The sequence below is a fragment of the Mus caroli genome, unplaced genomic scaffold (assembly GCF_978045245.1).
Source record: "Mus caroli unplaced genomic scaffold, Mus_caroli_1 scaffold_11, whole genome shotgun sequence".
Lineage (NCBI taxonomy): Eukaryota > Metazoa > Chordata > Mammalia > Rodentia > Muridae > Mus > Mus caroli.
The window spans coordinates 107,304,525-107,331,708 of NW_028227266.1; the positions used below are offsets into that span (position 1 = coordinate 107,304,525).

Here is a 27,184-nt window from a genome sequence, read left to right on the forward strand (position 1 = left end):
CCCGGCTGAAGTCCCAGGGGTCTGGGTGGGGCGCGCGCCTAGTGGGTGCGCGCATTCCAACCCTCCGCTCCCGGGCTGCCAGGCGACTGGAAAGTCCGGCATGGATAAATAGTCACAAGATTCGGATTCACTTTCTGCTACTGGTCCAGAGACTCATCCTCTGGGTAACTGAGTAGCCACAGCCCATTTTAATCAGGAAACAGGCAACCTTTCTCGCAACCCATTTGCTGGAGTGATTATGGACGGTCGAGTTCCTCAGAGTTCTGTTTCAGGCAGTAGTGCATGGCCTTTCCAGTCTCTCCTAGAGCTCAGTCCTAGTCTATCCTTTGGGGCGTCCTAACCCTTTCCACAGGTCCAATAGGATTCTAGCTTACACCTTTCCCATCCATCTCCCGACTGATGCTGTAACCCTGGGAGCCCCGCGGCTGATTTGTGGTTTCCATAGTGACACCAGGACAAAGGCCATAAGCCCCTTCGATCTGCCTTCCAGATACACAAAGATCACAAACCTCTCGATTTACCTCTGCCACCTCCCAACTCCACGAACCCTCTTCCTGTGCCCTGAATGCCATGCTTGCCAGCAACCCCTGGTTCACATCGGGACTTAAGGGATCCGATGAAGATATGTGGATCAGGATGCTCTGTCTTTGAGCAGCCTACTCTAATTTCTTTTTGGATGCTCCCTTTTAGTTCCTCGAACTAAGCTGCTTCTTTGCTAAGTACACATCTGCTAAATAAACTTCAGCTTTAAAAAAAAAAAAAGTGGATGAAGTAACCAAAGTCTGTTTCTTGGGATGAAGGTTGTCTGCAGCGGGGAGGGGTATGGTAGGGGGTAGGGGTGCTACCCTCAGTTATAAGCCTATTTTAGATCCACTCCGTGTTTTACTTCCTTCCCTTGCTTTCCAACTTTACTCAAAGTCGTCAGAGTCTCTCAGATTGTGGAGGAGTGACTGCTGGGTCCCACCCTGGACAGATTGAGGGCCTGGAGGGACACCAGCCCAGTACCCACACGGTCGGGTCAGCATCAGCCCCAAGGGAGGTGGTGGGCTTTCGTCTGTGGACTCTTTATCTCTCTTTATCTCTATTTTACTTTTCTTCAGGATGGAGTGGGCCTCAGGAGAACCAGGGAGGGGCAGGCAGGGACAGCCTGTGCCATGGGAACTTCGCTTGGGCCTACTTCTAAGTGGTGAGGGGGCCTGGTGAAGCCTAAGGTTGTGGGATGTGATGGTAGGTCCAAGGGTGGCAGGCTGTCCCAGAGGCCCAAGGGATGGGGCCAGCCACCAGGAATCCTGCTGAGCTGATTGACTCACTGTCCTCAGTGCTGGCTGCCACATTGGCCCAGGCCCCATCCTTGGATGTACCTGGCTGTTCTCGAGGAAGCTGCTATCCAGCCACCGGTGACCTGTTGGTGGGCCGTGCAGACAGACTGACGGCCTCATCCACGTGTGGCTTGCATAGCCCTCAACCCTACTGTATTGTCAGTCACCTGCAGGTGCTGCTGGGTCCCGGGAGGAGAGGGCTGGGTCCGGGTGGGGTCGGCCCCAGCTAAGGTACCTATCCTACACTCCACCCAATCCAGGACGAAAAGAAGTGTTTCCTGTGTGACTCCCGACGTCCCTTCTCTGCTCGAGACAACCCAAATAGTCATCGGATCCAGAATGTAGTCACCAGCTTTGCGCCACAACGCCGGACGGCCTGGTGGCAATCGGAGAACGGTGAGCCCCTGAGTAGGTCATTAGGATGATTAGGGTTTGTAACCAGTAACCGCAGAACCTTGACCCCCTATTCCTGCTGCAGGTGTTCCAATGGTCACCATCCAACTGGACCTGGAAGCTGAGTTCCATTTCACCCACCTCATTATGACGTTCAAGGTGCCTGCGCGTCAGCAAACCCGCCTGACTTTGCTTTGCTTCTCAGTACCCCTAACAGAGTCCTAGCTCTACAATGAAGCTTCCCTGAGCTCATGTGTTGTGCTCTATGTGTGAAGCATGGTCACGTCCTGCATGGCTTCCATAGCTGAACACCTCTGCACATGCTCTCTTGTGCCCCATTCCTAGGCTAAGTCAGATACAGTCTCTCTGGGCCTTGTGGTATTTTAACCTGCCTGTCAGAGGTGGCTGTCCTCCCTGGTCTGATCATGGTCTGGCTTTCCTAGTCTTTCCCATGTGTCTGAGATGCTCAGCAGTGATCATGACTAAGCAGAGCTCTCAGTAACCTAGGCTGGACTGAAGTCCTGGTTCCTGCTAGTCAGACATGTCCTCCTTCCCCATCCAGACGTTCCGGCCTGCTGCTATGCTGGTGGAGCGTTCTGCAGACTTTGGCCGCACCTGGCACGTGTACCGATATTTTTCCTATGACTGCGGGGCTGACTTCCCGGGAATCCCACTGGCCCCGCCACGTCGCTGGGATGATGTAGTGTGTGAGTCCCGCTACTCAGAAATTGAGCCGTCTACGGAAGGCGAGGTAAGGGCTGGGACCAGGCTAATGGGGTCTGTGATGGAAGTGAAGCAAGGTTCATTATCTATGGACTTCTTGCCGTGCTAGGTCATCTATCGTGTGCTGGACCCTGCTATTCCTATCCCAGACCCCTACAGCTCACGGATTCAAAGTGAGTGTTCTACTATGGAGACTGGCACAGTTTCAGTGTCCGGATGGGGACTATTTGGGGCCTCAGTAACTATTTTAGGTGCTTCCTAAGGCAAATGCCAAGCCCAGTTTAGCTCTGGGAGCAATAGAAAAGAGGTCTCCCAAGGTGACCTTGGCAGCTGCAACCAATGGTAGCACTGGTGGGGACGAGGCAACAAGGGGCCACCTGCTTAGTTGGACGAGACCCTCTTCCCCGTCTTAGACCTGTTGAAGATCACCAACCTACGAGTGAACTTAACCCGGCTTCACACACTGGGAGACAACTTGCTTGACCCACGGCGGGAGATCCGGGAAAAATACTATTATGCTCTCTATGAACTTGTCATCCGTGGCAACTGCTTCTGCTATGGCCACGCCTCACAGTGCGCGCCTGCACCAGGGGCGCCGGCCCATGCTGAGGGCATGGTAAGGGACTTCAGATGACTGGAACAGGGTTGCCGGGGAGGGACAGGCATTTCTAGATGGTGCCATCAACCTTCCCGCATATCTGCACAGGTACACGGAGCCTGTATCTGCAAGCACAATACTCGTGGACTCAACTGTGAGCAATGTCAGGATTTCTATCAGGACCTTCCCTGGCACCCTGCAGAGGACGGCCATACTCATGCCTGTCGGAGTGAGTGAGACACAGAACTCTAACCTGGCTGTGCTCTGGGTGAGCCAAAAGCTAGTTGGTCAAGCCCTAAATACCTGGGCTTTGGTCTGAAGGGTATCCAGGCCTTGATGGCCCTCAACCCATCTGCTCTGGCTACCAGTCCCAAAAGGTTCTGAAGCCTTGAAGCCTTAAGCTGCCACCCACAAATTCTAGCCTATGGTACCATAGGCTGATGATACTAGCCCCACTCCCGGTGTCCCTTACCCTAGGGACCTGGTTTCCCAATTGGTCTTTGACTTCTTTCCAGAGTGTGAGTGCAACGGGCATACTCATAGCTGCCACTTTGACATGGCTGTCTACCTGGCATCTGGAAATGTAAGTGGAGGCGTATGCGATGGGTGTCAGCACAACACAGCTGGGCGCCAATGCGAGTTCTGCCGGCCCTTCTTCTACCGTGACCCCACCAAGGACATGCGGGACCCAGCTGTGTGCCGTCGTAAGGCTGGGATTGGGCATGAGGGAGGGAAAGCTGAGCCTGCGTCAGGAACTAGGAAGCTAGATTACAGTCCCGGTTCCCGGGATTGGTGTGGTCAGGGCTTGAGGTAGAACCAGAACAAGGAAAGGGGAAGGCTCAGGATGGTCACTGCGATGGGGTGACTTTATACTCTCCTTTTTCTCAGCTTGTGACTGTGACCCTATGGGTTCTCAAGATGGTGGTCGCTGTGATTCTCATGATGACCCTGTGCTAGGACTGGTCTCAGGCCAGTGTCGCTGCAAAGAACACGTGGTTGGCACTCGCTGCCAGCAATGCCGTGATGGCTTCTTTGGACTTAGTGCCAGTGACCCTCGAGGGTGCCAGCGTATGTGCCTCCTGCCCTAACTCCTGTGTCGACCTTTAACCCCAGGCCTCTTGTTCTTGATGCAGTTGAACCTGCTTTCACTCCCTAAAATGGGCTGCCTTTCACTACAGGTTGCCAGTGTAATTCACGGGGCACAGTGCCTGGGGGCTCCCCTTGTGACTCCAGTAGTGGAACCTGTTTCTGCAAGCGTCTGGTGACTGGTCATGGCTGTGACCGCTGTCTGGTACGACTGAGGGATCTGGGGTCCTGGGATCCTGGGTTTGTTCTCAAAGCACATGGGCAAAGTCCAGTGGGTGGACACTGAGAGCCTAGAGTCTAGTCCTGGAAGACAAGTGTCTGGTCTGGCAGGTCAAGGGTCTAGACCAGTGGTCTGGGGGCTTCGCATTCACCAGTCAGTGGTAGATGCTGGACTCCCTGGTGGGTGGCAAGGAGGTCTGTTCCTGGCTTCCAGCAATTCCTTTTTCCCTAGCCTGGCCACTGGGGCCTGAGCCACGACCTGCTGGGCTGCCGTCCCTGTGACTGTGATGTGGGCGGTGCCTTGGATCCTCAGTGAGTATTGTTACAGGTGCTTGGGAGGTGGATGGGAAGGCGAAGCATGGGTCCTTTGGTAACAACGGCATTCCTCAGGTGTGATGAGGCCACGGGTCAGTGCCGCTGCCGCCAACACATGATTGGACGGCGCTGTGAACAAGTGCAGCCTGGTTACTTCCGGCCTTTTCTGGACCATTTAACCTGGGAGGCTGAGGCTGCCCAAGGGCAGGTGGGAACACTCATATGATGTGTGTGGTGTGGTAGAGAGGAGGGGTTGTGGGTGGTGCCTTGGAGGGTCTTGGTTGCTATTCAGTCTTAGGGGAGGTCTTGGCAGAGGACATCGCGTTTGGGGCTAGCTGTGGCAGAAGAGACAGTGATTCACCTGATACCTCATTTCTGCTTTGACTGCATTGACTCAGGGGCTTGAGGTGGTAGAGCGTCTGGTGACCAACCGAGAGACTCCGTCCTGGACTGGCCCAGGCTTTGTGCGGCTGCGAGAAGGTCAGGAAGTGGAGTTCCTGGTGACCTCTTTGCCTAGGGCCATGGACTATGACCTGCTACTGCGCTGGGAGCCCCAGGTTAGACCCTGTGGTGGCTGACCTGTGCTGACATTCTGGGTGTGGAAGCATCCTCTCCACTGTCCTCTTTCCCCAGGTCCCTGAGCAATGGGCAGAGCTGGAACTGTTGGTGCAGCGTCCGGGGCCTGTGTCTGCTCACAGTCCATGCGGGCATGTGCTGCCTAAGGATGACCGCATTCAGGGAATGCTTCACCCAAACACCAGGTGAGGCGGCAGCGCGGTAAGGATTGCCCACAGACCTCCTGAAAGCCGACATTGCACTGTCGTCTGCTCCTTCTTTCAAGTCCCTCCTCCTGGCTGCTGTTCCCATGGCTATGCTCACAGGAAAGACATAGATAACACATGGCCTGCTTCCTCAAGGGTGTAAGTTTCAGAAGGCAAGACATTAATTGGTCTGTTACTCCGAAACAGCCTTATGATGGTGACAGTTACAGTGGTGTAAGAAATGTAACTGGACTAGTTAAGGTTTTGTTACATTTTAGAAGTAATTATTTCCTGTATCTTTTTCTTTTCTTTTCTTTTCTTTTTGTTTCTTTTCTTTCTTCCTCCCCCCCACCCCCCCAGACAGGGTTTCTTTGTATAGCCCTTGCTGTCCTGGAACTCACTTTGTAGACCAGGCTGGCCTCGAACTCAGAAATCCACCTGCCTCTGACTCCCAAGTGCTGGGATTAAAGGCGTGGGCCACCACCACCCGGCAACCTGGTAAATTTTAATACCAGGAGATGTGGGTTTGCCAGGTTCTGTTTCCAGTGATGCTGCTCTGTATGGATGATTGATTCCAGAAAGCCATGCTTATGGGACTCTCCTGTTGAGGTTGTGTTAGGGCTTCAACAGGTATATGTTGGCCTGCTCTGGCCCAGCTGCACCTCTGCCTTGGTCAACATGTTTGATTGCTGTGAGTGGCGGTGTAAAAAGACCAGGTTGACGAGTGCATGGACCCTGAGTGGCATCCTATCTCTCTCTCCCTCTTCCCCATGCCCAGGTTTTTGGTGTTTCCCAGACCTGTCTGCCTTGAGCCTGGCATCTCCTACAAGCTGAAGCTGAAACTGATTGGAACAGGGGGACGAGTCCAGCCTGAAACCTCCTACTCTGGATTACTCATTGACTCGGTGAACAAGACCCTCTTGCTCATATCAGCCAAGGTGGCAGGGCCTGCGGGGTGGAGATAATGGCGGTGGTGATGATTGGGAAGGGTCTGTGACAAGGAAAGGCAGGCCCATGTCGTGCTAAGGCAGGTCCTCTGGCAGCACTGATGTGGTCCTAGGTGAGATACACTCTTGCCCATCTCTTCAGCTGGTCCTGCAGCCCCATGTCTTGGTGCTAGAGATGTTTAGTGGGGGTGATGCTGCTGCTCTGGAGCGCCGTACCACCTTTGAACGCTACCGCTGCCATGAGGAAGGTCTGATGCCCAGCAAGGCCCCTCTATCTGAGACCTGTGCCCCCCTCCTCATCAGCGTGTCCTCCTTGATCTACAATGGCGCCTTGCGTAAGTATTCTTGCGATGGTTGGGTAGGCAGAGGTTGGGCCCTAGGCTGATCTGCAATCTGCTCTTCTTCTCATAGCATGTCAGTGTGACCCTCAAGGCTCACTGAGTTCTGAATGCAATCCTCACGGCGGCCAGTGCCGGTGCAAACCTGGAGTGGTTGGACGCCGCTGTGATGTCTGTGCTACTGGCTACTATGGCTTTGGCCCTGCAGGCTGTCAAGGTATTTGTCTGTCTCTCCGTCTCCCGTAATCTTTTCCCATTCCCACTACGAGTCTCCTTCTTTCCTCTGGTTTTGCCTCTTCTATTCCTCTGCTCTGACTTGGATCCCACACTCTCAGATTGGGGTCCCTTGCCCCTTTCTCCCACTCCCCAACCTTCCCAGCCTGACTGCCTCCTGTCAACTCAATCTCTACCTTGTCCCTAGCTTGCCAGTGTAGTCCTGATGGAGCACTCAGTGCCCTCTGTGAAGGGACTAGTGGACAGTGCCCCTGCCGACCTGGTGCCTTTGGCCTTCGCTGTGACCACTGTCAACGTGGCCAGTGGGGATTCCCTAATTGCCGGCCGTGTGTTTGCAATGGGCGTGCCGATGAGTGTGATACCCACACAGGCGCTTGCCTGGGCTGCCGTGATTACACAGGGGGCGAGCACTGTGAAAGGTGAGCCTAGAGCAGCTACGGTGGTTGGTGGTTGGGCTGGCTGCTTGCAGATAGCACTCATTTCCCTGCAGGTGCATTGCTGGTTTTCATGGGGACCCACGGCTGCCATATGGGGGCCAGTGCCGGCCTTGTCCCTGCCCTGAAGGCCCCGGGAGCCAGCGACACTTTGCTACTTCTTGCCACCGGGATGGATATTCCCAGCAAATTGTGTGCCAGTGTCGAGAAGGCTACACAGGTGAGTGGGCAGGACTGGGTATGAGATCAGGGTGAGGTAGCTAAGCTAAGTAATCATGGTTTCCTCTTGACTGGACAGGGCTTCGGTGTGAAGCTTGTGCCCCTGGGCACTTTGGGGACCCATCAAAGCCAGGTGGCAGGTGCCAACTGTGTGAGTGCAGTGGAAACATTGATCCCACGGACCCTGATGCCTGTGATCCCCACACGGGGCAATGCTTGCGTTGTTTACACAACACAGAGGGGCCCCACTGTGGCTATTGCAAGCCTGGCTTCCACGGGCAAGCTGCCCGGCAGAGCTGTCACCGTGAGTAGGAATGTGGGAAGAGATGCTTGGGGTGACTTCTGCTGGAGATAGAGCCCCTTGATTGTTGTGTCTGTCTTGGCTTGCCAGGCTGTACCTGCAACCTTCTGGGCACAGATCCCAGGCGGTGCCCATCTACCGACCTGTGCCATTGTGACCCAAGCACTGGGCAGTGCCCATGCCTTCCCCATGTCCAAGGCCTCAACTGTGACCATTGTGCCCCCAACTTTTGGAACTTCACCAGTGGCCGTGGCTGCCAGCCTTGTGCTTGTCACCCAAGCCGGGCCAGAGGCCCTACCTGCAATGAGGTACGAAATCCTGGAGATTTGGGTAGAGGGAGCCAGCAATTTGCCATGAGAGCTCTACCTTTCATAGAGACTCTAAGCCTTTCTCTGTGTGTACCCCAGTTCACAGGGCAGTGTCACTGTCATGCTGGCTTTGGTGGGAGGACTTGTTCTGAGTGCCAAGAGCTCTACTGGGGAGACCCTGGTCTTCAGTGCCGTGGTGAGAAATCTGGACAGACAGGGTAGATAAAGACAATCTCGTCTGTATCATCAGGGCCCTAATACTGTGCTTTGGCTTTTCTTGCAGCCTGTGACTGTGATCCTAGAGGAATAGACAAACCTCAATGTCACCGTTCCACGGGCCACTGTAGCTGCCGCCCAGGCGTGTCTGGTGTGCGCTGTGACCAGTGTGCTCGTGGCTTCTCAGGGGTTTTTCCTGCTTGTCACCCCTGCCACGCATGCTTTGGAGACTGGGATCGTGTGGTACAGGACCTGGCTGCTCGGACGCGGCGCCTGGAGCAGTGGGCTCAGGAGTTGCAGCAAACGGGAGTGCTGGGTGCTTTTGAGAGCAGCTTTTTGAACATGCAGGGGAAGCTGGGCATGGTGCAGGCCATTATAAGTGCCCGCAATGCCTCAGCCGCCTCTACGGCGAAGCTTGTAGAGGCCACAGAGGGACTGCGGTACGGATGGGGCTAAAATAAAAAATACAGTGGGGTGGAGCAAAGGCCCAAGAGATCTGGACTAAGGCTTCTCTAAACATGTCCCCCATTGATACAGTCATGAAATTGGGAAGACCACCGAGCGCCTGACTCAGTTGGAAGCAGAGCTAACAGCTGTGCAGGATGAGAACTTCAATGCCAACCATGCACTCAGTGGTCTGGAGAGAGACGGGCTTGCGCTTAATCTCACTCTGAGGCAGCTGGATCAGCATCTGGAGATCCTCAAACATTCAAATTTCTTAGGTGAGTTTCTGGTTAACCAGGCGGGTGGGCCAGGCGGACGTTCAGCTGACTGACCCCCTTCTACCCAACTTAGGTGCCTATGACAGCATCCGACATGCCCACAGCCAGTCCACAGAAGCAGAGCGCCGTGCCAACGCCTCCACCTTTGCAGTACCCAGCCCTGTGAGCAACTCAGCAGATACCCGGCGTCGGACAGAAGTGCTAATGGGTGCCCAAAAAGAAAACTTCAACCGCCAACACTTGGCCAACCAGCAGGCACTGGGACGGCTCTCTGCACATGCCCACACCCTGAGCCTGACGGGCATAAATGAGTTGGTGAGGTGCAAGTACGGAGAGGGACAGGTGGGTGTGGGTGTTCTTCCCACAGAACCTTGATTTATTTTGTGTCTGGCAGGTGTGTGGGGCCCCAGGGGACGCACCCTGTGCCACCAGCCCTTGTGGGGGTGCCGGATGTCGGGATGAAGATGGGCAGCCCCGTTGTGGTGGCCTCGGTTGCAGTGGGGCAGCAGCCACGGCAGATCTAGCGCTGGGCCGGGCTCGGCACACGCAGGCAGAGCTGCAGCGGGCACTGGTAGAAGGTGGAGGCATCCTCAGCCGGGTGTCTGAGACTCGTCGGCAGGCAGAGGAGGCACAGCAGCGAGCACAGGCAGCCCTGGACAAGGCTAATGCTTCCAGGGGCCAGGTGGAACAGGCCAATCAGGAGCTTCGAGAACTTATCCAGAATGTGAAAGACTTCCTCAGCCGTGAGCCTACCATGTGTCCCAGGCCATGTGCTTGCTTCCCTTGTGTCTGTGTGTACTTGAGTCTCGGCGTCTGCAATGGACATGTGTTTATAACCCTATGTCTGGCCCTGAGTCCCTGTCCAGTCAATGTCCCTAAGTCTGTGTCCCTTATATAGTCCCTGTTCCTTGGTTACATCCTTATGCCTGTTAGCAAACTCCTATTGCATGTTCAGTCTGAGACCCCACAATACCAAGATTGTGTTCCCAAGGTCATGCAGGAGAAACTGTTAAGCCCTTGCCTGTGTCTCCATAGAGGAGGGAGCTGATCCTGACAGTATTGAAATGGTAGCGACTCGGGTGCTAGACATCTCCATCCCGGCCTCACCTGAGCAGATCCAGCGCCTAGCAAGTGAGATTGCAGAACGCGTCCGAAGCCTGGCCGATGTGGACACAATCCTGGCCCATACCATGGGTGACGTGCGTCGGGCTGAACAGCTACTGCAAGATGCGCAGCGGGCACGGTCTGACTCCCAAGCCTGGTCCCCATTCCTGAAACCTGGTCCTGATACCTGTAGACCCTGATCTCCCCTCTTCCTCAGGAGCCGGGCCGAGGGTGAGAGACAGAAGGCAGAGACAGTCCAATCGGCACTGGAGGAGGCTCAGAGGGCACAAGGAGCTGCTCAGGGTGCCATCCGGGGAGCAGTGGTTGACACACAAAACACAGAGCAGACCCTGCAGCGGGTATGACTTCCTTAGGACGAGGTGATGGGCATGTACTATGGATCTGGCTTGCTTTGTCTGGGACAGGGAGGTCTTACTGTGTAGCCCTGGCCAGCCTGGAAGTTACAGAGACCAACTTGCTTCTCCTTCTCAGTTGCTGGTACTAAAGGTGGATTTGTTAAACCTGGGCCTTTCTGTGGCAGGTCCAGGAGAGGATGGCAGGTGCTGAGAAGTCTCTGAACTCTGCTGGTGAGCGGGCTCGGCAATTAGATGCCCTCCTGGAGGCCCTGAAACTGAAACGGGCAGGAAATAGCTTGGCAGCATCTACAGCAGAAGAAACAGCTGGCAGTGCCCAGAGCCGTGCCAGGGAGGCTGAGAAAGTGAGTTGGGGCGAAGCCCTCTGGATGGGGTAGGGGTATTATAGTTAGAATTACACTGAATTAGTATACGGACCCTGCCTTTTACATCTACAGCAACTACGGGAACAAGTAGGTGACCAATACCAAACAGTGAGGGCGTTGGCAGAGCGGAAGGCTGAAGGTGTTCTGGCTGCACAAGCCAGGGCAGAACAACTGCGGGATGAGGCTCGGGTCCTGTTGCAGGCAGCTCAGGACAAGCTGCAGCGGCTACAGGGTGAGGACCATGGTGGGTGGGAGCTAGAAAGATGGGCTTGCGTGAGAAAAGACTTGAACTATTTCTTGACCCTTCTAGAGCTGGAGGGCACATATGAGGAGAACGAGCGTGCACTGGAGGGCAAAGCGGCCCAGCTGGATGGGCTGGAAGCCAGGATGCGCAGTGTGCTCCAGGCCATCAACCTGCAGGTCCAGATCTACAACACCTGCCAGTGACCACTCCCTAGGGCCTAGCCTTGTCGCCAAGCACTGTTCTGCACACGATCGTCCGCACATTAAAGAGCTCCTGGCTAGCAAGAGCTTTCAATAAACCTGTGTGAACCTCCTCTGTGTTGTCTGGCCTTTGATGGGAGGGGCGGAGGACCTTTATACACACCATCAGCGGTAGGCTTCCAGCAGAGGCCGAAGCACCGGAACCCCTCCTCTTCCTTTCCCGCCCTCCCCAAAGCTGCCCTTCACCTACAGCCCCCACTCTTGCCGGAAGTGCGTCATCAGCTCGGCACTCCGCCTCCCGTAGCCGTAGCTAGAAGTCGAAACAAAACAAGCGGCTGAAGCAGCGGCGAAGGCGGCGGCGGTGGCGGAGGAGCCGGGACGGGGGAGGGGCGCGCCGGAACCGGAACCGACCCGACGCCGGAACCGGAATCGAGAGCGTGTTGCCAGGGCCCGAAGAGGGCTGGTGGCTGCGGTCTCGCTCGGTGAGTGGTGTGGGCCTCAAGTCGCCGGTTTCGCCGCAGCGGGGGAAGGCCGCAAGGTTGGCCCGGGGCGGGCCTGTTCAAGGTCACGGGCCGTTACAGCCCCGACATCTCGAGCCTCGCGGCGTGCTCGGCCCACCGATGCCGACCGAGCCGTTATGCTACCCCTGTGGCTGGCCTCTCTGTTTTTAAGAGGATTAGCGGCGAGCGAGGGTGGCTTCCTGGAGGAGGTGGTGGCAGGCCTGGGATTCGGAGGCTGGAGGAGGGCAGCATCCTAGCCGGGGCGTTGGTCTGCGTTCAGTAACTCTGCGCAGCTTTTCTAACCAGCTGGGATCTCCGGATAGTTTCTCTGCCGCTTCGACGGCTTCGGAGCATGGGGGAGGGATTCCGGCTGTGAATCGGGCCTCGGTGTAAGGAGGAAACGGCGGGTGCTCTGCCCAGAGGCCTGGACGGACTGTCACTAAAGATTCTGCTCATCACTCTTATCGTCCAAGGGTATTTTTATCACCCCCTCTCCCCTAAGGGAACACAGGCTACAGTTCAATCTCCTTCGTCTCGCAAGCCGGGCTTGAGGCTGCCAGGGCTAGTACTAGGTCTACGTTCCATCTCCACCCTCACTAGTTTTGAGAACTTCACTTTGGATGGAGAGAGCCCGAATCCACACACAGTTGGGAAACAGATTAGGCCTCCGTGGCTCAGAGCTGATGATGAATGAAGGAACCTGGAGACAGGGGTGATGTCTGTTGTTAAGCCTACTACTGTGTCTCAAAACTGGAGTCCACTCCTAACCTTTTTTTCGAGGCGGGGTTTCTCTTTATAGCCCTGGCTGTCCTGGAACTCACTCTGTAGACCAGGCTGGCCTTGAACTCAGAAAATCCATCTGCCTCTGCCTCCCAAGTGCTGGGATTAAAGGCGTGCGCCACCACTGCCTGCCACCACTCCTAATCTTTAAGGCTGAGGAGAGATATCCCTCTTTAAGTGGAAACAAAAGATCAAGTTTCAGGAGCTGGTTTATGGCAAAAAAAAATAGGAGCGGGCAGCAAGCAGATTAGATGCTTTAGTACCAGAACCTTTCTGGTTAGTGGCAGCACCTGGGGCTGTTTTCAGCTTCAGAGTCTGCCCTTCTGCTCTTCCTATTCCTTGGTCTCTCTTTCTGCTGCTTGACTCCTTCACTACTTGTCTGGCGACTGGTGACTAAGCAGCCAGCGAGAGTGAAGGAAGCGGAGCAGGCTGCTCAGAGTGCAGTCCTGTGGGTTGGAGCCATGGCTCTCATCCAGAGATGATCCTGGTCCCAGGCCACGACTGCCTTGACCTAGCACTTCCTCAGTGCAGCCTTCCAGCGTTGTGGGTCTCTGTAGATACCCAGGAGGTGTGGCCTGAAGCACTTGCCACTACTTGAATTATTTATTTCCTCACAGGGTAGCCTCACAGTGCACATGGCTGCCTCTGATGGTGAAAATCCTGCCCATTAGGGTTCAGAGAGGCCTGCCTTGCTGAGCCCTTGTAGGCAGGGAGCAGATCGCTTGGCCTTGGCAGTGACTCGTGGTCTATTTTCATTAGGCTCTTGGTTCTTTGCTGAAGAATTTGGCCACAAAGAGTTGCCAAGATAGCTGGGCCGGGAAGAAAGCGCCGCAGCCCTGACCCAGACGCTGTTGCCGACTCTGGGCCACTCTGGCTGGCTACCAAGCGGCTCAAGATGTCTGCAGGGGCCAGTGCTACAGGCCCCAGGAGGGGGCCTCCAGGACTGGAGGAGGCCACTAGTAAGAAAAAACAGAAGGATCGAGCAAACCTGGAAAGTAAAGATGGAGATGCTAGGAGAGGTAGGAGGGGCGTTTCCAGAGTGCCTACGGCTTCCCTTATCACTGGACATGCAAGTATGGGGGCGGGGGGGGGGCAGCTGTCTCTTCCTCCTCTATCCTGGTTTGATGTGGAGAAAAAGACCCATGGCAGGCTGGGTAGAACCTGGGCTTTCCACCTGAGGGACGTGGCTAAGATTCATGAGGTGGGAGCGTCTGGGGTCTGGCTCACTCATTCCTGTCTGTTCCTTTTGTTGCCAGTGTCCCTTCCTCGAAAGGAGCCAACCATGGATGGTGAGTACTGAGTGCTACGTGAGAGAAAGGAGGAGAATTTAGCTCCCGTCTGGAGCAGTAGGCTTGGCTCGTGTACCTGTCTGTCACCATTAGCACCTTGTTGAGAACCCTCTGACCTCTGCCCCTCTCTCCCTGTAGAATTGTTGCTCGATTGGAGGCAGAGTGCAGATGAGGTGATTGTTAAGCTTCGCGTGGGAACGGGTCCCGTACGTCTGGAGGATGTAGATGCTGCGTTCACAGACACGGACTGTGTGGTGAGGCTTCCAGGTGCGTCCGTGTACCCCGAGAACAAGGTTACCTTTGAGTGCTCGGATACCCCCACTCCAGGTTACTTTTGCCACTCTTTTTCCAGATGGTCGGCAGTGGGGTGGCGTCTTCTTTGCTGAAATACAGAGTTCCTGCACCAAAGTGCAGGCTCGCAAGGGTGGCCTTCTACAGCTCGTACTACCCAAGAAGGTGCCTCTGCTCACGTGGCCCTCTCTCCTGGTACGTTCCAGTTGCGTGTATGGGAGTTGGGGATACCCAATGTATTCAACAGGGCCTAATTATTATCTCTTTGGCAGAAGAAACCTCTGGGGACCCAAGAGCTGGTGCCAGGTTTGCAGTGCCAGGAGAACGGGCAAGAGCTGTCTCCCATTGCCCTGGAGCCAGGCTCTGAGCCCCGCAGAGCTAAACAGGAAGCCCGAAACCAGAAGCGGGCCCAGGGCCGTGGTGAGGTAGGCTCGGGGGCTGGCCCAGGGGCACAGGCAGGGCCCAGTGCCAAGAGGGCTGTTCATCTCCGCAGAGGGCCAGAAGGGGAAGGGTCCATGGATGGCCCCGGCCCCCGGGGTGACGCCCCGTCTTTCCTGTCTGACTCAGCTACCCAGGTAAGAGTTAGGCGTCTGCTTTTCTATCTGGGTATTTGGAGATAGGGGAAGGAATGTGGATCAGAGTGGGTACCACTTGCCAGACCAGAGCTAATCTTGCCTCTGTGTGTGTGTGTGTGTGTGTGTGTGTGTGTGTGTATAGGTTGAGGCTGAGGAGAAGCTCTGTGCTCCACCAATGAACACTCAAACAAGTCTCTTGAGCTCAGAGAAGAGTTTAGCCCTTCTGACGGTAGAGAAGACAGTGTCCCCCAGGAATGACCCAGTCGCCCCGGTTATGGTCCGGAACAGAGACCCTGAGAAAGAAGACCAAGTCAAAGAGGAGATGGCAGTTGGGGCTGATTCTACAGCCTTAGTGGAGGGTAACGTGGGGACTGGGCAGGCGGGCCCCCAGATTGGGTTGCAGGGTTGGTGGGTGGGCATGGAGTAATACAGTAACAGGCTAGAATTTGTCTTGGGTTGGTGGCACTGAGCCATGGTCTCAACCTAGAACCAGAGTCTATGGTGAACCTGGCATTTGTCAAGAACGACTCGTATGAGAAGGGCCCTGATTCAGTGGTGGTGCACGTGTACGTGAAGGAGATCCGCAGGGACAGCTCCCGAGTGCTCTTCCGAGAGCAGGACTTCACGCTGATCTTCCAGACCAGGTGTGTGGCTGATGCTGGGGCAGGTTCAGCAGTGTGTCTCGGATGGGGATGTGCTTCAGGCGTTTCTCTTTGTCCTTCCTCTTCCTCTGCTCTGCCTCTGCAGGGACGGAAACTTTCTGAGGCTGCATCCGGGCTGTGGGCCCCACACCATCTTCCGCTGGCAGGTGAAGCTCAGGTGGGTGGTGTGCAGCCCCATCACTGCTGCCCTCACTTGGGCTCCCATCTCTCGGGCTTGTTCAGCTTCTCCTGCTTCGCCTGAAGTCTCTGAACTCAGCTTTTCCTTGACAGAAACTTGATTGAACCAGAGCAGTGTACGTTCTGTTTCACGGCCTCTCGAATCGATATCTGCCTCCGGAAGCGGCAGAGTCAGCGCTGGGGGGGACTGGAGGCCCCTGCTACACGAGGTCTGCACACGAGCTCCCTTCATTGCCTGAGCCCCACGTGGTTAGGACCTCCCCTCCGACTTCACACATGCTGCTAACCACCAGCCCTCTCATTCCCCCTTTTTAAGGTGCAGTGGGTGGTGCAAAGGTTGCCGTGCCGACAGGCCCAACCCCTTTGGATTCAACCCCTCCAGGAGGTGGCCCCCACCCCCTGACAGGCCAGGAGGAAGCCAGGGCTGTGGAGAAGGAAAAACCCAAGGCTCGATCAGAAGACTCGGGGCTGGATGGTGTGGTGGCCCGCACCCCCTTGGAGCATGTAGCCCCAAAGCCAGACCCACACTTGGCCTCGGTAAGAATCCTCAGCTGGGATGGGCACAAATGAGGCTGCAGAGCATCAGGGCTCCTCTGTCATGGCTCCCTTCCTTCTGCAGCCCAAACCCACGTGTATGGTGCCTCCAATGCCGCACAGTCCAGTGAGTGGGGATAGTGTGGAGGAAGACGAAGAGGAAGAGAAGAAGGTGTGCCTGCCAGGCTTCACTGGCCTTGTCAACTTAGGGAACACCTGCTTCATGAATAGTGTCATTCAGTCTTTGTCCAACACTCGGGAACTTCGTGACTTCTTCCATGGTAGGTCAGGGCCAGGAGACTGGGGCATAGGCAGAGGTGGTACCTCTGTGTCTTACACCGCTACTTGACTGTTCGTAGACCGATCCTTTGAAGCTGAGATTAACTACAATAACCCATTGGGGACTGGTGGGCGCCTCGCCATTGGCTTTGCTGTGCTGCTCCGGGCCCTGTGGAAGGGCACTCACCAAGCCTTTCAACCCTCCAAGCTAAAGGTGAGTTGTGCTCACCTCCCCACACACACACACACACACCCCGACACACACACACACACACACACACACACACACACACACACACCTTGTTTACAGAGGGACGGGAGGGCTAGTGAGTGTCCTGTGAGCGGATAGTAAGATTTCTCACTAACGCTTTGGCCTCTTCATCTAGGCCATTGTGGCAAGCAAGGCCAGCCAGTTCACAGGCTATGCGCAGCATGATGCTCAAGAGTTCATGGCTTTCTTGTTGGATGGGCTACATGAAGACCTCAATCGAATCCAAAACAAACCCTACACAGAGACTGTGGACTCGGACGGGCGGCCCGATGAGGTCAGTTGGGGTTGTCGAGTGGGGTCTTGTGTGTCCCAGCCCTTAGTTCTCCTTAGTTCTCACTGTCTTCCTTCAGGTGGTAGCCGAGGAAGCATGGCAGCGGCACAAGATGAGAAATGATTCATTCATTGTGGACCTGTTTCAGGGCCAATACAAGTCAAAGCTGGTGTGCCCTGTGTGTGCCAAGGTACGGTGGGTTCCCCGAGAGAGATGCCCCCTTGTTAGTTGGGCTGATTTGGCCAGATTACTTAGAAGCATTTGTGTTTTCAGGGAATTCTGGGCAAAATTTGGGGGAGGAAGTGGGCAGAACCTAAAGGTGCCTGTGGTTAGAAGAAATCAGGCAAGGTAGGCATCCAGACTGAAGTGAGAGGTGTTTGGATGCACAGGTGTGGATAAAATGAGGTCCACCAATGTTGTGGGTAAGGTTGGAAAGGCATGTGGAGAGCAGATGAAGGGAACCTTGGGGAAAAGGCCAAGCTGCCAGGAGAGGGGCATCTATCTCTCCTGGTGGCTTCTATTCTTCAGTCTAGTGCTTTACCACTGAAGTTTGCTGATTGGCTATGAGAGCCCTGACAGCCTTGACTCGTGTGACCCCCATGTCACCTCTGCATCCACAGGTCTCCATCACTTTTGACCCGTTCCTTTATCTGCCGGTACCCTTGCCACAAAAGCAAAAGGTTCTCCCCATATTTTATTTTGCCAGGGAGCCCCACAGCAAACCCATCAAGGTGAGTAACAAGCCCCTTTCCCTTCTCTCCCCTTCTGTCTGGCCGTCCTAAGGAAACAGGACTCTTCCTGTGCCCCATGCTGACTTGACCTTTCTTGCCAAAGTTCCTGGTGAGTGTTAGCAAGGAGAACTCCAGTGCAAGTGAAGTGTTGGACTCCCTCTCTCAGAGTGTCCACGTGAAGCCTGAGAACCTGCGCCTAGCCGAGGTACATGTCCTTCCCGGGTTTCTGCATGTGTGGCCATGTTTGTGAGGTTGTAGTTGTTTTTGTTTTGTTCTTTTAAACATTTCTATGAGTGTTGTGTCTGCTTGTCTGCATGTATGTGTGTGTAGTATGTTATGTGCCAGGTGTCAGGTTAAGGGTGTTGAACCGCATGGAACTTGAGTTATAGACAACATGGCAGTTACAAGCTGCCATGTATTTGTTGGGTCTTTTGGAAGAATAGTCAGTGCTTGTAATGCTGAGCCATTTTTCCAGTTCCACTTATGTATTCTTCTTTTCTTTTCTTTTCTTTTCTTTTCTTTTCTTTTCTTTTCTTTCTTTTTTTTTTTTTTTTTTTTTTTTTTTTTTGAGACAGAGTTTCTCTGTGCAGCCCTGGCTGTCCTGGAACTCACTTTGTAGACCAGACTGGTCTTGAACTCAGAAATCCACCTGCCTCTGCCTCTGCCTCCCAAGTGCTGCACTTATGTATTCTTTCCTTCTCTGGTTAAGGCGTTTGCTATTAATCCCAGGGGTAGAGGCCCTCCGTTCTATAAGGAGGGTCAGTGAAGTTGATGCCTGCTCAGGCTTTGTCTCAGGTTCTCTAAAGTACTTTCTGCCCCAGGGCAAGCATATTCCTCTTTTAGTCCACATATTCCTGTCCTGCCCCATCTCAGTAGACTCCAGTGCAGGACTCAGCCCTCGGTGGTGCCGGGAAGCAGAGCTGGAGAAAGGTCTCACCGCATGCCGTATGTGTGTCCTTTCTCCCCAGGTAATTAAGAACCGTTTCCACCGTGTTTTCTTGCCCTCCCACTCACTGGACGCTGTGTCCCCCACGGACGTGCTCCTCTGCTTTGAGCTGCTCTCCCCGGAACTGGCTAAGGAGCGGGTAGTAGTGCTGGAGGTGCAGCAGGTGAGTGGGGCCAGCCTGATGCCACAGGGCCCTGGTGGGGGCAGTCACTGCTGCCTGCCCTTGCTGAGCCAGATGACCCACCCTAGCGCCCCCAGGTACCCAGCATCCCTATCTCCAAGTGCGCAGCCTGCCAGCGGAAGCAGCAGTCAGAAGATGAAAAGCTGAAGCGCTGTACCCGTTGCTACCGTGTGGGCTACTGCAACCAGTGAGGAACCACATGGCCTCTCCCTCCCATTTTCTCTACCTGCCTTTTGCTTTCCTGTCCTTCTCAAGCCCTCCACCCACTTCTCTGTTTTATTGGGCCTTGGGGGAGGCAGGGCTGGCATACCTAGTCCCCAAGGGCATCAGACAAGTCCCTGATAATATAGTTACAGCACTCAGGGCTAACTAAGGCTTACCTTTTCTTTCCCTCCAGGTTCTGCCAGAAAACCCATTGGCCTGACCACAAAGGCCTCTGCCGCCCTGAGAACATTGGCTACCCCTTCCTGGTCAGTGTGCCTGCTTCACGCCTCACTTATGCCCGTCTTGCTCAGCTACTAGAAGGTTATGCCCGGTAAGAGCCCAGAGGCTGGCCTGGTATACACAGGGAGCAGGTGTTCCATGTGTGACACCAGTGGGTCAGAGTTTTACTTGCCTTGCTGTCTGCCGCCAGGTACTCTGTGAGTGTATTCCAGCCGCCCTTCCAGCCTGGCCGCATGGCTTTGGAATCGCAGAGCCCTGGCTGTACCACGTTGCTTTCAACCAGCTCTCTGGAGGCTGGGGACAGTGAAAGAGAACCCATTCAGCCTTCTGAGCTCCAGTTGGTGACCCCTGTGGCTGAGGGGGATACAGGGGCTCACCGAGTATGGCCGCCTGCTGATAGGGGTCCTGTGCCTAGCACCAGTGGACTTTCTTCTGAGATGCTGGCCAGTGGGCCTATCGAAGGTTGTTCCTTGCTTGCTGGTGAGAGGGTATCTCGGCCTGAAGGTAGGATCTGCTAAAATGCTTTGGGTACTGCAGTGAGACGTTGGGAAGGTTGTTAGGACCATAGTGGACAGGTGAGCACTGATGATTGTGCTTTGTCTTAGCTGCTGTGCCTGGGTACCAACACTCAAGTGAATCTGTGACTACCCACACACCCCAGTTCTTCATCTATAAAATTGATGCATCAAACCGTGAGCAGCGGCTTGAGGACAAAGGTGCCTGATGCTGTGGGTGGGAGTCATAGGGTATCTTGTACCAGCTGCTCTGCGCAGCTATGTGACCATGGTCCCTGCTTCTCTCTAGGGGAGACACCATTGGAGCTAGGTGATGATTGTAGCCTGGCTCTGGTGTGGCGGAACAATGAACGCCTGCAGGAGTTTGTGTTGGTAGCCTCCAAGGAGCTAGAATGTGCTGAAGATCCTGGCTCCGCTGGTGAGGCTGCCCGTGCTGGCCACTTCACCTTGGACCAGTGCCTCAACCTCTTTACACGACCTGAAGTGCTGGCACCTGAGGAGGCCTGGTGAGGATTGGGTAGCAAGCAGGTAGTGGACCAGGGTGGAGGGAAACTTGTTGCTTCTGACTGCTCCTCTGTCGCTCACAGGTACTGCCCACAGTGCAAACAGCATCGTGAGGCCTCCAAACAGCTGCTGTTGTGGCGCCTACCGAACGTGCTCATTGTGCAGCTCAAGCGCTTCTCCTTTCGTAGTTTCATTTGGCGAGACAAGATCAATGACTTGGTGGAGTTTCCTGTTCGGTGAGCAATGAGTGAGGCCTGCTGACTGTGGACAGGGCACAGGTATCAGGGGCAGCCTGGGCTCCCACCAACTAACTGCCTCACCCTTCTCTGACTGGAACTACAGGAACCTGGACTTGAGCAAGTTCTGTATCGGTCAGAAAGAGGAGCAGCTGCCTAGCTATGACCTGTATGCTGTCATCAACCACTATGGAGGCATGATCGGTGGCCACTATACTGCTTGTGCACGGCTGCCCAATGATCGCAGTAGCCAGCGCAGTGACGTGGGTGAGGGCACACACAGCCAGCAGGATAGGTGGTAGGGTGGTGGTCCAGGCCGTGTTCATACTCTTCCCACCCTGCTCTAGGCTGGCGCTTGTTTGATGACAGCACGGTGACAACAGTAGACGAAAGCCAGGTCGTGACGCGCTATGCCTATGTTCTCTTCTACCGTCGTCGGAACTCTCCTGTGGAGAGACCCCCCAGGGCAGGTCACTCTGAACACCACCCAGACCTAGGCCCTGCAGCTGAGGCTGCTGCCAGCCAGGTGAGGCATTGGGGAGGCCTAACAGGCTAGTTGGGAGACAGAGTTGGGGCCTTCAGGTCTACAGAATTTAGAGACTGGGTTCTTCATTAAGGTCTCACCCAGAGACATCCTGGAAGATAGCCTAGGGATACAGTCAAAGGTGTACATATATATAAACACGATGCACCAGTGTGCACAAAAGAATAGGTCAAAGACTTACCCTGAGCTTACCAGTCACGGTGCTTTATACAGACTTAATTTAACCCTGTTGCCCCCTGGCTCTCCCTCAGAGTCTCCATAAGCTGGCCTCGAGCCCATCGTTTATGGTCACCCTCCTGTTATGATGTGTATTCAAGATATTCCCTGTCAGAGATGGCTGCTGCCTCGAGTGGCTGTCACACTCTCTGTGGTGAACAAATGTCCCTACTGAACCTTCAGGCTCTTGTGTCATTTGCTGACACTGTTCTGTAGGTCCATGAGCACAGTCACTTTGTTCTCTGGACCAGCAACCTTCTTTTCTGTTACCCATATTCCCTTGAGACCTCCCTGTGTTAGGCTCAGAGACACAACACAGTGGTCAGGATCTAGACTTTGGTAATCCTGAGGAGATTGCCATGGGGTTGGATACTTGTCCTCTGTGAGCTGGTCCCTTCTGTGGGATGTCTGGACTAAAGCCTGACCAGGTAAATGCCACGCCCTTGCCCATGAAAACCTCCATGTGGATTGAAGGCTGTCTGGAGGAAGTCAAGACTGTCACGATTCTTATGCCCTAGTGTTCTCAGCTTAGAAATCTGCATCCTAGCATCTACCAACTTCCCTGCTGCTTCATATGGAACATGGGGGCTTAGACCCAGTCACTTTGATGGGACTGTCTTGGCTAGGGGTCTCAGGGAAACTGGGCCTCCCCATCCTCTGGGTGCTGATGGCCCTTTCCACATACCATAGGCTTCCCGGATTTGGCAGGAGCTCGAGGCCGAGGAGGAGATGGTACCTGAGGGGCCTGGGCCTCTGGGTCCTTGGGGGCCCCAAGACTGGGTGGGGCCCCCGCCACGTGGCCCTACCACACCAGACGAGGGTTGCCTCCGATACTTTGTCCTGGGTACCGTGGCGGCTTTGGTGGCCCTTGTGCTCAACGTATTCTATCCTCTGGTAACTCAGAGTCGCTGGAGATGAGCTCAGCTGCAGGCACCTGCTGTGAGCTGGCCTGCCTGTCTGCTCACCAGGTCATGCCTGCCTTTGTGGCGGGAGACAACTCTGGGCTCTGAGCCTCAGTGTGTGTGTCTGGTGGGAGACGTCTCTGCAGGGGCAGAGTATCCTAGGGTGTGTGTCCATCCAGTTGTCTGTCGTCCTGTTTCTCTGACCCTTGTCCTAGGGCTTGGCCCTGCTGGAACTATTTCCTGTATTTAAAGTGTTAATAAAATGAGTATTCAGGCCCAATCTTGTCTCTCTGTCTAAACGCCGCTGCTGTCTGCGCCTGCCTGGGGGCCCTTCCTTGGGTGCAGGGGCTCTGAGCCAGCACCCGGGATGCCAGGCAGTATGCTGGGCAGCCCCCAACCCGTCCTCGTATTCTGTTGCAGGGACTAGGCCCTGGCCAGGCCCCCGAGGTGGCCCCCACGCGGACAGCCCCTGAACGCTTCGCCCCCCCTGTGGACCGCCCAGCCCCCACGTACAGCAACATGGAGGAGGTCGATTAGCAGGTCCCTGGCTGATGGAGGGACTGGGTTTGGGAGGTCCCCTACAGAGGGCCATCTCTGACATTTTTTTTCTTCTGTCACTCAGAGGACACTGGCTCTACCAATGGGAATTTGGGGGGACATGATTTGAGGGTGGGAACCTCACAAGTTATGACCTCTTGTTAACTTGGTCCCCAGATTAGTAGGCCTTGGCTTTTCCAGCTGCCTTCAGTGCTGCCTGTTTGGTTCTCAGTTGTACCTTCAATTCTTTCTGACCTGCATTACAAACATTATAATTTTATTCTAAAAATTGTAATTTTTTGCATTTTGGAAGTGACTGCTGCTGTTTAAATATATTTTAAAAATAAATAATAAATAAGCTGACTTAGTGACTGATCCACAACATGTTATGGCTCCCTCCCCGCCCTCCTCATCTGGTTGTGTGTTTGTATTAAAGATCCCAAAATTCTCTGATCCGGGGAGATAGGGTCAGCACATTTTCTCTTGGTTATTGTAGAACTTTTAATTGTTGCTGTGACAAGCTGTCTGCTAAAAGCAACTTAAGAGTTTGTTCAGGCTCGTAGTTGGAGGGTACAGCCATGACAGAAAAGGCAGGAGGCAGTGGGTCCCATTGCATCTCAAGTGAGGAAGTCAGGAGCACTGAGTGCTCAGTCCAGCTCACTCTCACTTCAGTCAGATCCTTGCTATGGAGTAAATGGTGCTGGGCACGGTTAGGGTCTGTCTCCTAGGTGATTTTAGACTGTTCCAAGTAGTCTTTTTGTTTGTTTGTTTGTTTTTGTTTTGAGATAGGGTATTTCTCTGTGTGGCCCTGGCTGTCCTGGAACTCATTCTGTAGACCAGGCTAGCCTTGAACTCAGAGATCTCCCTACCTCTGCCTCCCGAGTGCTGGGACTGAAGGTGTGTACCAGCATCGCCCAGCCAGGTTGACAATATTAACCACGAAGCCCTCATATATCAGTTCCTTGGAGGCTGCCTGCTAACTGGCATCCCGTTGGTTCTGGCTCCCATGTTAAAGTGGCTGTAATTGGTATTAAAGTGATTATAGTACATCCAAGGATAGAGTAGTACCCATGAAACTCTAGAGCTGGTAACTTGGGTTAAAAGATCCAAACCCTGTGGCAGCCTGGGGATAACCACACAGCAGGTTAGAGACTACTTGAAGGAAAGGAGAGTCCATGGGACGACCGTCCCTCCCCTAGCCTCTGCAATAGTTTCAAAATACTTGCATCCCTTGAGAGGAAAGGAGAGGAAGGTCCTGCTCTGAAAAGAGGATAAGCAGAGGACAGAGACCATCTTAGTTGACTTCCTAATGGTGGAGGAGTTCTGGGCCTTCATACTGTGGCTCTTGGCCAACTACAGGTCAGTAAGCATCTCTAGCTTCAGGGTCTCTGCAACCTTGACACACTTTCTTCCGGTACGAGGGATTGTGTAGTTGAATGTTCTGTGGCTGAGCTAAGCCCCCAACTCCAGTACAAACACCGGAAACCTTGCTTCCGTCTGGGTCTGGATCACACTGTCTCACCACATCCTCATAGTTACTTGAGACTAGAGTGATGGGGAGCCAAGGTGACGAGGAAGCAGAGATTTGGAAGCATGCTGGAGAGATGGCTCAGTGGCTTAAGTGATTGCTTGTTGAACTTTTTTTTTTTTTTTTTTCAAGATTTATTTATTTATTATATGTAAGTACACTGTAGCTGTCTTCAGACACTCCAGAAGAGGGCGCCAGATCTCGTTACGGATGGTTGTGAGCCACCATGTGGTTGCTGGGATTTGAACTCTGGACCTTCGGAAGAGCAGTCGGGTGCTCTTACCCACTGAGCCATCTCACCAGCCCGCTTGTTGAACTTCTAGAGTGGTTTCCCAACACACATAGATTAAGCAATCCACAACTGCCTAAAATTACAGCTTCAGGGAATTTTTTTTGTTTTTGTTTTTTGAGACAGGGTTTCTCTGTGTAGCCCTGGCTGTCCTGGAACTCACTCTGTAGACCAGGCTGGCCTCAGACTCAGAAATCCGCCTGCCTCTGCCTGCCGAGTGCTGAGATTAAAGGTGTGCGCCACCACTGTCGGGCTGCTTCAGGGAATTTTGAACTTCTCTGCTCTCCTTGAGTACCTGCAACCTCCCCCCATCCCCATGTTCCCCACACAGTTCTCCCTAGAGAAGCCAGAAGCAGACAAAAGACCAAAGTGTGAATGGGGTCTGCGGCATCCTCAAGCCTGTGGAGCCAATTCCATGAAGCTCACTCAGTAGTACTTCTCTTCAGAGATGGGAGTCAGGGGTAGCAGTGAGCCTAACTACATGATCACAACTGGGGACACACTATGAAAAAGGCCATGTGCTAGTGTTGGTTTTGCAGAACTAGCAGAGTGTGGGATCTTGTAGAAATGGAAATGCTAAACTGTGTGTTGGTCATGTCAGCTATGACGGCTGGAGGGCCTGGTAGGTATGGAGTGTGTAACAGGATCATGTTGGCTCTTTGTTGTGTGCAGCACTGTTACTGCTAAACCCGTGACATCATTCTGTGTGCTGTTAGTCCGTGCCATTAAGACTTGTTTATGTGCTGGAAGGTGGTGTCTCAGGCCTTTAATCCCAGCACTCCGGAGGCAGACTCAGGCGGATTTCTGAGTTCAAGGCCAGCCTGGTCTACAAAGTGAGTTCCAGGCCAGCCAGGGCTACACAGAGAAACCCTGCCTCAAAAAAAACAAAAAACAAAAAACAAAAAAAAAAACCCCTAAAACAAAAGACTTGTTTATGCATCTGCCTGACTGCATGCTATGATGGGCTTTACTGGCTGCTACCTAGCTTTTGTACTTGGACATTTTTCTTGGAGGTGGTACTCCTACAGAAAAGCTAACCTATAGGCTAGGGCCATACAACTGTTTTCTGCTTTGTGTGAGTCATGGTTCCTGAGGTCTGATTAGACATGTGACATAGTACTGAAAGAGCTACTGTCTCGGGCAGTTACACTGAGCTGTTGGCTCTGTGTGGGGGATGGGTTAGGAGAGGAGGTAAAGGAGAATAGGTTTGACCCCATTCAGGAGGCCATTGCCAGACCTGCAGGTCTTAGTGATGGTGGGGACTGAGTAGGAATGAGTCCTTGGTTGGCATCAGGTATTGAGGAAACACTGATAGTGGCAGGTTATTTTTATTTTATTTTCAGACAGCCTCTTGCTATGCAGTTGAGGCTGGCCTCAATTTCATGGCAGATCTGCCTCTGCCTTTTTTTTTTCTTAAATATTTCTTTAATAAAGCACATTAGACCAAATTTCAATTTCTTGTACTGCCAGTTATAGGTAAATGTTTTTTTTTTAATTTATTTATTTATTATATGTAAGTACACTGAAGCTGTCTTCAGACACTCCAGAAGAGGGAGTCAGATCTTGTTATGGATGGTTGTGAGCCACCACGTGGTTGCTGGGATTTGAACTCCGGACCTTTGGAAGAGCAGTCGGGTGCTCTTACCTACTGAGCCATCTCACCAAGCCCTGCCTCTGCCTTTCAATTGCTAAGATAACAGGAATATATTGCTATGCCTGGCAAGGTGTTCTGTATGGCTCTGCTCATTATGGGCCCTTATGCTGCACAGTCTGGTCTTCTGCAGCTGCAGACTTGGCACAGTGCTGATGTGGCCATGGCTTTGCTTAGATAGCTATCCTGTATCATTTATCCAACTGCTGTGCATGCTAGGGTAAATGGAGCCCTCAGGATAGTGGATTGGATCTGTGGCTCTGGACAGAACCTGGCAAGGAGGTTGTTATGGGAGAGCTCCATGTAGACTCAAATGTGACCCTTGGTAATTGTGGGATGTCAGCAGAAGGCAGCCTTATCAATCTCCTGACCAGTCCCTGAAGATCCAGAAGAACATCAGGCTTCCAAAAGCTTCAACTCGAGTTCTGCATTTGGGAATTTCTTCACCATTCTACTAACAGTGGCTGACTTCTTCACTTTCCACATGAAGAACAACTTGTGTGTTTTGTCCTTGTCAGCAGATTTTTTTTTCTTTTTTTCTTTCTTTTTTTTTTTTTTTTTTTTTGGTTTTTCGAGACAGGGTTTCTCTGTGTAGCCTTGGCTGTCCTGGAACTCACTTTGTAGACCAGGCTGGCCTCGAACTCAGAAATCCACTTGCCTCTGCCTCCCGAGTGCTGGGATTAAAGGCGTGCGCCACCACGCCCGGCTCTTTTTTTCTTTTTTGGTGGGTTTCTCTGTGTAGCCCTGGCTGTCCTGGAACTCACTCTGTAGACCAGGCTGGCCTTGAACTCAGAAATCCACCTGAGTCTGCCTCCTGAGTGCTGGGATTAAAGGCGCCTGCCACTATGCCCAGCCACCTTGCCAGCAAATCTTGAAAGTTAGACGCCCATGGAGAACTCCAAGCACTGCAG

General features: G+C 53.7%; 2 protein-coding genes and 1 long non-coding RNA gene across 14 annotated transcripts; 2 read left to right on the forward strand and 1 right to left on the reverse strand.

Moving 5' to 3' along the window:
* Positions 1 to 906: 906 nt before the first annotated feature.
* Positions 907 to 11,533, forward strand: Lamb2 (laminin subunit beta 2). 2 transcript variants are annotated; one of them, XM_029481376.2, is made up of 33 exons: positions 907 to 1,012; positions 1,101 to 1,186; positions 1,320 to 1,492; positions 1,580 to 1,715; positions 1,798 to 1,871; positions 2,275 to 2,463; positions 2,545 to 2,608; positions 2,849 to 3,051; positions 3,142 to 3,262; positions 3,549 to 3,737; positions 3,922 to 4,101; positions 4,212 to 4,324; positions 4,571 to 4,650; positions 4,729 to 4,861; positions 5,052 to 5,210; positions 5,287 to 5,414; positions 6,193 to 6,319; positions 6,504 to 6,696; positions 6,773 to 6,916; positions 7,121 to 7,352; positions 7,424 to 7,587; positions 7,666 to 7,890; positions 7,978 to 8,195; positions 8,295 to 8,391; positions 8,479 to 8,851; positions 8,949 to 9,133; positions 9,207 to 9,448; positions 9,528 to 9,876; positions 10,169 to 10,376; positions 10,455 to 10,596; positions 10,779 to 10,955; positions 11,049 to 11,208; positions 11,287 to 11,533. In XM_029481376.2, the coding sequence occupies exons 2-33, from the start codon at positions 1,102 to 1,104 to the stop codon at positions 11,421 to 11,423; spliced, it is 5,400 nt and encodes a 1,799-aa protein (XP_029337236.1). In that variant the 5' UTR covers positions 907 to 1,012; position 1,101; the 3' UTR covers positions 11,424 to 11,533. The 2 variants fall into 2 exon arrangements, with proteins under 2 accessions (XP_029337236.1, XP_021027291.1); XM_021171632.3 differs by having other exon boundaries at positions 918 to 1,017.
* On the reverse strand, positions 9,455 to 11,797 carry LOC115031918 (uncharacterized). 2 transcript variants are annotated; one of them, XR_003837553.2, is made up of 3 exons: positions 11,671 to 11,797; positions 10,241 to 10,868; positions 9,455 to 9,946 (listed from the first exon to the last, which is right to left on the reverse strand). It is a non-coding gene; the product is annotated as an uncharacterized LOC115031918 (long non-coding RNA). The 2 variants fall into 2 exon arrangements; XR_003837552.2 differs by lacking the exon at positions 11,671 to 11,797 and adding an exon at positions 11,584 to 11,666.
* Positions 11,730 to 23,167, forward strand: Usp19 (ubiquitin specific peptidase 19). 10 transcript variants are annotated; one of them, XM_085828029.1, is made up of 27 exons: positions 11,730 to 11,902; positions 13,460 to 13,719; positions 13,957 to 13,989; positions 14,128 to 14,256; positions 14,342 to 14,475; positions 14,553 to 14,855; positions 14,998 to 15,214; positions 15,343 to 15,499; positions 15,603 to 15,674; positions 15,788 to 15,903; positions 16,017 to 16,231; positions 16,314 to 16,509; positions 16,588 to 16,721; positions 16,894 to 17,052; positions 17,129 to 17,239; positions 17,670 to 17,780; positions 17,884 to 17,985; positions 18,749 to 18,889; positions 18,976 to 19,094; positions 19,305 to 19,442; positions 19,542 to 19,855; positions 19,957 to 20,067; positions 20,156 to 20,372; positions 20,454 to 20,606; positions 20,713 to 20,873; positions 20,954 to 21,132; positions 22,689 to 23,167. In XM_085828029.1, the coding sequence occupies exons 2-27, from the start codon at positions 13,596 to 13,598 to the stop codon at positions 22,803 to 22,805; spliced, it is 3,963 nt and encodes a 1,320-aa protein (XP_085684155.1). In that variant the 5' UTR covers positions 11,730 to 11,902; positions 13,460 to 13,595; the 3' UTR covers positions 22,806 to 23,167. The 10 variants fall into 10 exon arrangements, with proteins under 10 accessions (XP_085684155.1, XP_085684157.1, XP_085684154.1 ...); XM_085828031.1 differs by having other exon boundaries at positions 18,985 to 19,094; XM_085828028.1 differs by having other exon boundaries at positions 14,556 to 14,855; positions 16,011 to 16,231.
* Positions 23,168 to 27,184: the final 4,017 nt, after the last annotated feature.